The 11,237-nt window shown below is 37.5% G+C and overlaps 1 protein-coding gene across 2 annotated transcripts; it reads right to left on the bottom strand.

Annotated features, from left to right (window-relative positions):
- Positions 1-528: 528 nt before the first annotated feature.
- Positions 529-9,893, bottom strand: LOC106772420 (translation initiation factor eIF-2B subunit delta). 2 transcript variants are annotated; one of them, XM_022785605.1, is made up of 7 exons: positions 9,179-9,893; positions 4,035-4,178; positions 3,389-3,708; positions 2,042-2,786; positions 1,841-1,937; positions 1,703-1,757; positions 529-913 (listed from the first exon to the last, which is right to left on the bottom strand). In XM_022785605.1, the coding sequence occupies exons 1-7, from the start codon at positions 9,666-9,668 to the stop codon at positions 851-853; spliced, it is 1,914 nt and encodes a 637-aa protein (XP_022641326.1). In that variant the 5' UTR covers positions 9,669-9,893; the 3' UTR covers positions 529-850. The 2 variants fall into 2 exon arrangements, with proteins under 2 accessions (XP_022641326.1, XP_014514302.1); XM_014658816.2 differs by having other exon boundaries at positions 3,389-3,738; positions 9,179-9,892.
- Positions 9,894-11,237: the final 1,344 nt, after the last annotated feature.

The raw sequence follows: 11,237 nt of genomic DNA, 5'->3' as shown, positions 1-11,237 counted from the left end.
CACCAACATTTATGCTGCAACTTGGTAAATGTACCAACTCAAACACTCTTATTTTAAATATCTACCCCTAATTAGGTTAGTCTATTACCTTGATTTTGATATAAAGATAACTTATTATTTCTTTAATAAGCCAAACATATTAACAAAAAAAAAGATACAGAAAAAAAATCAGGAAACCTACGTACACTAATTTTCACTATAATTTTTCTCGGACAAGATAGAGGGTGGAAAGAACAATGTTATGATTTTGAAACTAGCAAGCAATATATAATATTTTCTAAAGCGATTTTAAATTGACATCTTATTTTCATCTGATTCTTAATATTGAAACATTTGGACGCAAATCTAAGGTCCATCAGCAAACATAAAAGAAACTATTCAAATTCTGTTAGCTTCAAATGATTTACTCCTTGCAAACTCAGACCCTTCACATGCGAAAGGGATGACAATTAGCAATCACACGCAACACAGTTTTTTGATGATAACTTCAATCCGTGGTGATGGTTTTCATAATTACAGTACATCAACTAAAGAAGGGGCCAAGCACAACTACAACTTGCTAAACCAAAATTGTGACAGAATAATTATCCAAAATTTGAAAAATAATCGAAAATGAACTGTTACAGATGAAGAGAATGCAAGGCTAAATCTTCCTGGAGAGGCGAAAATTTGCACTCTTCTCTAGGATGGGCGAATACAGCAGAAATATCCAAAATTTCGGAACAGGAAGGCTCATTAACATTATTCCTAGGTGAGAAAATAATACAAAAACATGCATGCCAACATATTAGGCTTCTAAATAGGGATCTTGCACGCCCACAAAATGGTGATGGTACAAAATTTGCGTAGTTCATATCCAGACCTGTTCTCTCCCGTATTCTCTTACAATTACAGGCACACTTGTAGGGGGAACCTGAGCAAGCAAAATACGTTTTCTTTGTAAATCATCAAGATCTAAAAGTGAAAAACATGTAACGAACACTATGGCCTTTGATAGTTAGGTATATAATCAAAAGCATATACTTTCTTTTTCTTTCTCCATGATAAAGGTCTCTTTAGGAAAGTCTTACCGGCATTGAACGTTTAGAGAGGGATGGTTCTTTACCTCTATTCTTCTAATGTCCTTCCTTTCTTCATTTCCAGATTTTCTTTTTGGTTATATAAAATGTTTAATGAAAGGAAAAATTACAAAACAAAATGCACATTGTGCTGTCCTGAACCAACAATCCTGAAAGGTTATCTATCTGGTCAACACTCGGGAATGGTTTCAATACTTCATTATTTCTAACACACTGGTACGAGCCTTTATAATGCACACCCCCAATGACAGTGGGCAATATTCAGCTTTTTTTTTTATTAGAATAGAGAAGTGACAAAATTACAGCTCAAGCTCTAGATCACTAGGACACCGAGGCGATCCCAAACTTAAGTATTTGATTAGTTTAATACAATATTATATCATCTTCTGACAGTATTTTTCCATTTTTTAGTTGTTTTATGTTATTCTTTTAGGATTTTCAAAGTGGAATTATATGCTCATTCAAAATCATTTTTCCAAAATAGTGAGACAGAATTTGTGTTCTCAATTCATCTACAAAAGTACAAGTTAGAAACAATGCAAACTATAATAAAATCCTGAAGCTGAATTTTAGGCATGTTTTAGCAGCAAAGACAAAAATACTCTTTAGATTTCAGGACTTACCATGCCATAATCTGTGACAATCATTGAAACATAATCTGAAGGTGTTGCATCATAACTGCCATCAATTTAAATAGAAGTGCTATGTTAAGATTGAGAAAATGAGAATTTGGAGGGTATCTCAGCAATATGAATGCTTACATGAGATTTAAGAGTTGCAGATTTTCAATATTGGCCCAGCCATCCAAGTGGTTGACATCCTCTCTACCCAATACATTTGAAATTACATCTGGATCACCTGTAAGAATATCATAGAAACATCAACCTTCTTACAGACATAAAAAAGCTAACCGTGAACTGTAAACAGAATCCTCATCTTACACAACTGTTTTATGTACGTACCAAGTTCATTAGAGCATATTGAGTCCAGCTGTACCCGTTCATGAAATTTATATGCCTCACAACATACTATGACAGGTACACGGAACGCATGAGCAACCATTGCAACACATGCAGTCCCTACTCTTGAATATACTGTTCCATTAGATAAAACTGATGAAGCACCCAGAAATACTCGAGTAACTTCATGCATTATATAGGAAACGGCATTTATATGAGTGTATGTACAGCTAAGACCTTTCTCCACCAGCCTGCGAAGCAAAAGTTGCCCTCTAAGCTTTGGACAAGAGTCAACTACCACAACGCGAAACTGTCTTCCTAACTCGTGTGCATGTAATAGTATCATTTCAACAGCTGACGAGGACCCATACGTTAGAAGAACATCACCATCTCTTATTTTGGTGACAGCATGCTTCACTATCACTTTGTTGGCGAGTATAATCTTCTCACTAATAAAACGCTCAATATCTGAATGGAGAGAAGCTTTTGCTTCTGATTCAGACAAGGTCAAAGGTAACTTGGCTATCCGACTTTTGAGAAACCTAATAGCATTTCCCATGCTGATTGACAGAGGTCGACACTCAATAAGAAATGATACATAACTACTAATTTTTGCTGTTAAGTCCCTCACAAGAGTCTTCTCCTGTGGAACCTTGTAGTCTTTGATGGCCTCCTGAAATGCTTGAAGCATTGCAATACACCGAGCATTGGCACCAGATATATCTCCAGTTAGATACTGCAAACCCACCTGTAACATAAAAAATGGAGAGTTTAAGATTTGAGAAAAAATAATTAAAGAGGTCTAAACTTTCCTTCTCGTTAAAAATAAAACACCATATGTTTTAATTTTGAATTGGCTCATAAAGCTGTATCCTTTCTGCAAATGTATAGAAGGTTAAATGCACTCTACTTTCATGTGGATGTCATTGAACTCAATCCTTAAGTTGCAGAAGGTGTGATAGGCAGTAAGATGCAGTGCAATAACAGCCAATGAAATTGACAATTGCATTATGCAAGTTGCATAGAATCCTTTCACTCAGCAGATTTACAAAAATTGATCTAATATAAACTACACTGTACACAAACAAGCAGTACTTAATCTTTCTTTTAGTTTTTCCTCCTTCTGTTGTTATTGACACCTAAGGAAAAAGGAAGCACTGCATGATGCCTGTCAATGAACCATATAATGTCATCTAATGAAAAGAGTGTTCAGACTGCAAGTGACGTATGTTGATGCATCCAGTTTTCAGAAGGGGTCACATGCAATGCATAGTGCAGTACATACTATATTAAATTGCTATGACCCAAAAATAATGGTACCAAGATGACATAACAAAAAATGTAAAATACCTTATAAACAGCTGGGTGCACTGGAGAAAGATGGAAAAACCTTGCCTCGAGATCTGGAAGCTGACTCCCATGTTCATATTGCGGCAAGTGCCTAAACAACTCAACCCTGTTCCTAGCTTCAGTTTGTTTTACCACTGCACGACGTTTAGCTTTCTCCACTCGGCTCTTGTCATCGTATTGCATCCGTGGTTGAGGAGCATCTTTTTTTCTATCCTTTTCTGGTGGAATCTCACCTCCCTTCTTTTCAGATGCTGCAACAGTTGCATTATCAATTTTCTGAGCAGGCTTTGCAGCTTTAGATGGTTTGGCATTTGCTGGGGCTGCAGTTCCAGATGCTTTATTTCCTTCAGCTAGAGATACAATTTTTATTGAAGCTAACTAATCAGCATTATCTCAATGAGTTGTGCAGAAAAGTGACCCATGAAAGCGTATCATAAAATCCCACTTTTAGGCATGTTATGATTACCAGAAACAAAGTATTAGGGTATATGAACACAGTAGTTCTGACAAAGAATTAGTCATAAATACACATAAAGGAATACGATGAGCCCATAATTGCTCATCACAGATAATATGTTCAGCTTAAAAGCACTTAAGTCAGATAGCTTAAATACATACTCACAGGACATAAATATAAACTACGCACCTTTTGCTGCAGCCTTGGCAGCTCTTTGAGCTTCTTGAAGGGCACGTCTTTCAGCTTTTGAGGTTTTTGGTTTCTGTTTTGAACTAGCAGGTTGCTCTTTCACTTCCATTGCTGACCCTCCTCCTCGGCTCCCTTTCTCTTTTTCTAATGGGGATTAGAGAAGGAAAAAAAATGGGTAACAGAATACTTGAGATTAAAAACGGAGAAATATATTTTTAGAGGACTATCTGGACCCTTCTCATGTTCTACTATTTATTTGATGAAGAGTTGACACAATAGGGATATGAAAGGTCAACAGACTGTCCTAAAATGCTAGGTACAGTAAGTAACTAGAGACCTGAATGTTTCCTCTATTTTCTATAACAACCCTTGCCCAGGAGTCTTTTTAAGATACCTTAGAATGCAAATGATAGCATTCCAATGGCCAACACATGGAGCCTGCATGTAAACTTCTTCCTTAAGATCACCATTTATGATGGCATACCCCCTAGCCATGGTCAAAGCACTTTCAAGAGAGTGGAAATTATCCTTGAAGATGGTGTCAACTCTACCTTGTAGACCACCTTTGGAGCCATCATGGAGCATGGATTGAAGAGTAGTGTAGGATATTTAGGCCATTATATTTGACCATGTAGTGTAGGTTTGTTTAAGGCTTGTATTAAGGCCTAATTAGTGTACAGTTTTTCTTTAGTTGGACATCCAAACCATGTGGAAAGTACATGCCATGTGTCATACTTCTATTAGAGAGGATTTGCTTTTAGTAGTGGCCACATAACACTCTAGGAATGGAGAGGATTCTGTTTAGTGAGTGGCCACATATCCTCCCCTCATTGGAGAGGATTTGTGGACACTTGTCCACTAAAGGCCTCATTTTTGGCCAATGAGTGCAAAAATGGGAAATCATGCTTTTAGGGATTTTAGGAAACAACCTTGCTTATATATAGGGGTGTCTCCTCTCTTGTAATCATCTTGGAAGTTTATTAATGTTATGCTGCCTAAATTTGGCCATACATTTCCTAGATCAAGACTAGAGCAATCCTAGAGACCCCTCTAGTCACCTTCCTCCTTGAGTTGGCCTCATCTCTCTTGGAGCCACCAAACACTACACCATCACCACCATATCTCCTAGAAGCCATGAGCTTCTACACATTCCACACTTGAGCTCATCATCCTTGGACCATTTACCACCACTTTTCAGCACCTTCCTCCTTGAGTTGGCCTCACCTCTCTTGAAGCCACCAAACACTATACCATCTCCACCATATCTCTTTGAGGCCATGAGCTTCTACACCATCCACACCTTAGCTCATCATCCTTGGACCATTTACCACCACCATCCAAGGAAACATCCCTCTATGCGCATCCCCTAGTTTTGGCCCAACCTAGCTAAGGAGGTTGCTATCAACCATGGAGGAAGACATTTTTGATATCCATTTGATGAAGTGGCCAGTGACGAATTGTTGCCTTTGCAAAGAAGAGACAAATAGTAGTCATGACAATAATCAAGGTCATAAACCTAAGTGTAACCTTTTGCAACTAACCAGGCTTTGAGCCAATCAACTTCACCATCAGAGTTGACTTTAACTACATACACCCATTAACAACCAACTTCCTTTTTACCCAGTGGAAGGGTCACGAGCTCACAAATATTATTGTGGTCAAGAGTTTGCATTTCTACCATCATAGCTTGTCGCCATCCAAGATGATCAGGTGCTTCATTCACATTTTTGGGAATAATAACAAAAGACACCAAGGAGAAAAGGGAATAATAGGAAGGCGACAACATGTGATACCTAACACCAAAAGATGAGACATGACTAAGTCCCCAGATATCAAAATGGATAATAGAGAAACGAGAATTACACTTTGATTTAAACCTTTTAGGAAGGTTAGATCTGACATGTTTTCCTATTTGACATGACTCACATTCTAAGGTCTGGAGACCACTGAGTTTAGGAAACAATTTTTTTAATTTTGACAAATGAGAATGGCCAAGCCAATCATGTACATTTTAGGACTAGGAGTTGCAACACAAGACACAAGTGGATGAGATCCAAAATGGTATAATCCTCCAGTTTCATATCCTTCTCCAATTCGTCTCCCCAAACCATGCTTCTAACAAAAGATTTGTTATTGAAGGTTATTGAACAATTTAACGTTTTGGTTAACTAGCTTTAGAAAATTAAATTGAAAAGGATAATTATGACTTTAGATTTAGGGAGGGAGATAGGGAGACTTGACTGACTCCCTTTGAGGAAGTTTTAGAGCCATTTGTAAGAGTTATAAAATAATGTTTTTCTTGAAAGGAAATGGTTGGGAACAAAGAGATATTACCAAAGATGTAATCAAAAGCTCTTGAGTCAATTACCCATGAATTTTGACCTTCCAGGTATTAAGATATGCAAGTTGTTGATGTATTTGGAGTTTGAGATGGTTGTTCCAAGTTGTTAGACTATAACCATAGATACTCTTCATATTCATCCTTAATGAACTTGGAGTCGATAGTTTCAACCTTAGAGACATTGGCTATTTTGGAAGGAAAACCATGCAAGGAGTAGTAATTTTTTGGGTGTGACCCATCATATTAAAGTATGTACACTGAGGTCAACCTTGACCTCAACATCCTCCTCCTCTAGTGCCACATCCTTTTCTTCCTCGTATGGCAACCATGACAGATAGTTGCATTAGTTCATAAGCTTCTTGAGTTCGAGACATTGGGACACGAAGAAAGTGTGTGGGCAAGGTATCCATGGAAGGGACCTCATGATTGGTCATAAGTCGATCTTTGATATGATCAAAATCTGAATGTAAAGCTTGAAGGATCATCACCATATAATATTTGTCAAGTTTCTTCTTGATTTCCTCCAAAGATTCAACTTCTAAGAACATCCTCAGTTTTCACGAACTGATTGGGCTTCATTCATGAAGGATACCATATCATGGTATGTCATTTTGAGAGATGCAAGCTTGTTTGCAGAATCATAGAGATGTAGGATAGCGTTGGCATAGATGTTTTGAGCTTTCTACCAAAAGGAGTGACATGTTTTGAAAGCTCTAAGGGACATCAGAAGTCTTGGTTCCACATATTGCCACAACAGGGCAAACAACTGGAAATTTGCTTGTTTCCACTATTCAACTTTTTCAACAAGTACATGGCTTCATCTTGCTCAAGGTGGTCATGAAGTCCTTGGCCAAGAAACCATATTTCAACGATAGCAGACCAAATAAATATTTTTTTTCAATTTAGCTTCTCGGAAGTAATGCAAGAACTTCTAGAGAATGAAATAAAACTTCCAGTAGCCATTTCTAATCAAGGGAAAAAAACCAATAAGGAGATTCTAAAATAGCAAGGGAAAACAAAAGACCTAGGGCGACGCAATGACGTTTTGAAATGAAGTTTCAAGGGTCAGAACAAAGAGAGGGGGCTCCAACGATAGCTTTGGAGGTGGTGGAGTGACGTTCAGATGAGAGGACGTCGGCATGTGACAACATGCACTTGACTGTAGTAAACAGAGATGGCATGCGTGGTTGCGTGTGGGGGCAAACTGGCTTTCGCCACCAACGAGGTTGGCTATTGCTCGGAGCGACGATCTAGATCCGATGGTCACTTGACAAAACTATAGTAGTGGACAATGACGAATCGACAGAGGACAGTAATTGACAATGTTGGACAGTTTCAAAAGGCAATGGACAACTACAGATAGACGTGGACAACAGCGAACAAAGCTAGAAATTTGCGAACAACGGTGACTAATGTTGACATATAAGACAAGACAGAAATCAGAGTAGGATCAACTCGTTCTGATACCAAAATGAGATTAAAAGCAGAGAAATATATTTTTAGAGGGCTATCTGGACCCTTCTACTATTTATATTTATAAAGAGTTGACATAGTAGGGAGATGGAAGGTTAAGGGATTGTCCTAGACTACTAGGTACAATAAGTAGAGATAACCCAACACACTACTCCCTACTTTAGTCCTTGTGACTACAATAACATAAGTAGACTTAATTTTTCCAACAAGAATCAAGAAAAAAGTTAAATAAAAGTAAAACTAGATTATAAATAGAGACAACATGATTAAACTGATCTCTTGAGATCTAAATATACACATTGATAAGAAACAGGTTGCACCAATTCAAAACATCAAATCTTGCATTCAAGCTTGCAAATAGTAAAAAGCAACACGCAAAAACTAAGTAGATAGTAAAAGAACATGTAGCAAAAGATATATTATATATTCAATTAAATAATACAAAATTCAATTAAATAATACAAATAAATAAATAATATAACTTCAACTTCTGTTACATTTCTTGTAAACACCGCAAGGAATTCAAAGAAGTTTCTTCTTTATGAGCATGAGATGTAATACTCAAATTCACAAACTCAATAGAGATTGCTTCTCTTCATGAAACACATTACATTACTTCTCAAGAACCCAACCGTATCCACTCTAGATCCTATAAAAGGTTGATTGATTACTAGCCCATGCCTTTATAAACAGTTTCTCACGAGCTACACAAAAGCTCATCTAAGTGCATGTTTGAGTTCATATTAAAATGCCAACTAAAGTAACTTTTGGATTCTGTGGGATTCACACTGAAATAGAAACTTGGGGTTTCAGTTCAGGTTGCTCCATACTCAGTTTGGAAAGTATATGCTTAGTTTCATAACATGTTTGGCTACTCTTAAAAGTTCGTTTATACACTTTGTAAAGCCAGACTTGAGTTGCTATTTCAAACCCAGTTGCAAACGATATTATACCGCAAAAACTATAATCCAAATGGACTAACATGATTTAAGGAGAATGTTTAGCTTGCATTAAGAAATTGACTGAGAATCCAAAATTATTTGGGTTGAAGCAACTCTAGCATTGGATTCAAACGTTTATACCAAAACTTATTATGAACATCCCTATACAATAAACATAAATCACATCACTTCAAAATCAAGTTTGGAAAAATTATTTCGTACAAATCAATAATTCTGCAAATGCTTCCCCAATCCCGCCCTAAATCACTTACACCACAGTTCCTACTTCCACACTAAACACGACAAAAATTAACATTTAACGCATATTTCTACCATTTCACATCACAAACCACTTCAAATTCAAACCTAAGCATTGACAAGAAGCTCACCGGGAATCCCTAGCGAATCATTCACCACCGAAACCGTGGTCAGCTCGCTCGCCGGCACGACGACGCTCGCGGCCGCCGCCGCCTTCATCGCCGTCAGGTCGAATCCACCGCGGGGGAAAGACGAGGCCGCCACCTTCCCACCGTTTCCCTTGTAGAAGTCGCCGGCGATCCTGCTGGAGTACGACGACGATGGCAAAGCGGGCGACAGCGGCGCGGTGAACAAGTCCGCGTTGTCGAAGGAGGTTCCGCCGCCGCCGGAGTCTGCGCGAAGGGGAGATGAGGCGGGGGGCGCGTGGATGAGGAGGTTGTCCGATAGGTGGCGCGGCGGCGGGATCATGACCGGCGAGAGGGAGTTGGAGATTGGGGGCGAAGAGTGAGTCGTGTTTGGAGGACCCGATTGAGAGCGTTCGGGCGGGGCGAAGAAGCCGACTTGGCGGAACTTGGGAACGGGGTCAATCACGGCGCGCGGGGCGCGGCGAGAGGGATCCATCGAAGAAGATGTAAGAAAAGTAGGGTTTACGTGACAGAGTGACTGTGTTTGGATGGAAGGAAAATTTGGAAGGTTTTCTATTGTTTTCTCGGGAGAATTTTGAAGGGCTGGAATTTGATGCAGTGAAGTAAAGGAAAGAGTGAAACCGTGAAAGCACTAACACAGTGGCTTGCTTTGCAGCCGAAATCAATAATGAGTTTGCGATGGAAAGGTAGATAAGTCTATCATTATGGAGGGCCTCATTCTTTACCTTAATAAACCAGTTAAAGGTTTTCAATTATGGTTAATAATTTAAATATATAGATATTTAAATATTATATATACATATTATATTAAGATTTATAAACTTTATTTCTAAAATATAAGTTGTATTTTATAAAAATCTTGAATTATATTATTGTAGGAGGATCTATTAGCGGAGAAGTCGAAAAATACATTAATTTAATTAATTTTTTATATAGAATAAGTTTTTATTGTTATGTTTTTATTTTTATTTTTTTATGATTGTATAGTTAATTTTGATCGAGTCGGTTAATAAAAGTGGTCTTTTTCTAACTTGATTTAATATATATTAAAATTGACTTAAATATTATTTTGTTCCTTGTTTTTTTAGTTTTTTAAATGTGGTGTTAGTTTTTCTCTATTGATCAAGTTTTAATTTTTATTAATTTTGTTTAATTAAGTTTTTTTTTAATGTTGTTTAAAACTTTAATGACTTATACTAATTCCATCTTTATATTTATTAAGGATTAATAACATTAGTGTTAGGTATATTATTTTTATTTTATATTTATATTTTATCTCTAGTCAGTTTGTTAATATTTTTTATTTGTATTTTGAGTTTAGACTATTTTTTTATTTATAAATAAAGGATCGTATTATATATTCAACACAAGGGAGATTAATCTTATACATACTTTTTTACTATAATCAAAATGGTATCAGGTTCGTTTGAGAAAAAAGTTTTTAATGCCTCTCTCACTACATTTGTCACTGTCGACGGTGGCACCACCTATTGTTGCTGGCGGCGTCGTCGTCTATCACTGCCACTATCAAATATCAAGTTTTGACCGATGATCACATGGTTTTGATCGTCTCGACTAGGCGACCATCATGTCATCAACGACGCCTTCATCGGAGCTCCTACACGATCTTAGCACCTTTTAAAGTTATGCATTTGCTCCTTTTTCGTCGTGCATTGTGGCATGTCTAGTAGCAATTCAGAGCATTAAGATCGCTCATTTTCCTCTTTCAGGTTCATCATGCGTTGTCACACGTCTCGTCTCCTCTCAAGCAAATATTCAGAGCATCAAGGTTAGGGATGGCAAAAAAATCCGCACCCGCGGATATCTGCGGATAAAATCCGCGACGGATAATTGATACCCGCGGATATTTGTTATCCCAAACCCGCGGATAGCGGATATTTTAATACCCGCTTATAAACGGGTCGGGTGCGGGTATTATACTATCCGTACCGGCGGATATCCGCTACCCGCAAAAAATAAAAATAAAAATTTAATTTATATTTTATTAAATTGAATATAATTAAAATTAACATTAATTTATATT

This window comes from Vigna radiata, chromosome 1 (genome assembly GCF_000741045.1).
Source record: "Vigna radiata var. radiata cultivar VC1973A chromosome 1, Vradiata_ver6, whole genome shotgun sequence".
NCBI classification, from domain to species: domain Eukaryota; kingdom Viridiplantae; phylum Streptophyta; class Magnoliopsida; order Fabales; family Fabaceae; genus Vigna; species Vigna radiata.
Note: the sequence above shows the minus strand (reverse complement) of the source record. Positions and strands in the feature narration are given on the sequence as shown.

Excerpts from the sequence above, each read along its gene's own strand:
- LOC106772420 (XM_014658816.2), bottom strand. The coding sequence starts at position 9,668 with ATGGATCCCTCTCGCCGCGCCCCGCGCGCCGTGATTGACCCCGTTCCC. Across the intron at positions 3,739-4,034 it reads TGCCAAGGCTGCAGCAAAAG|CTGAAGGAAATAAAGCATCT; the intron begins GTGCGTAGTTTA and ends TTGTATCTCTAG. Across the intron at positions 1,758-1,840 it reads CTGCAACTCTTAAATCTCAT|TTATGATGCAACACCTTCAG; the intron begins GTAAGCATTCAT and ends AATTGATGGCAG.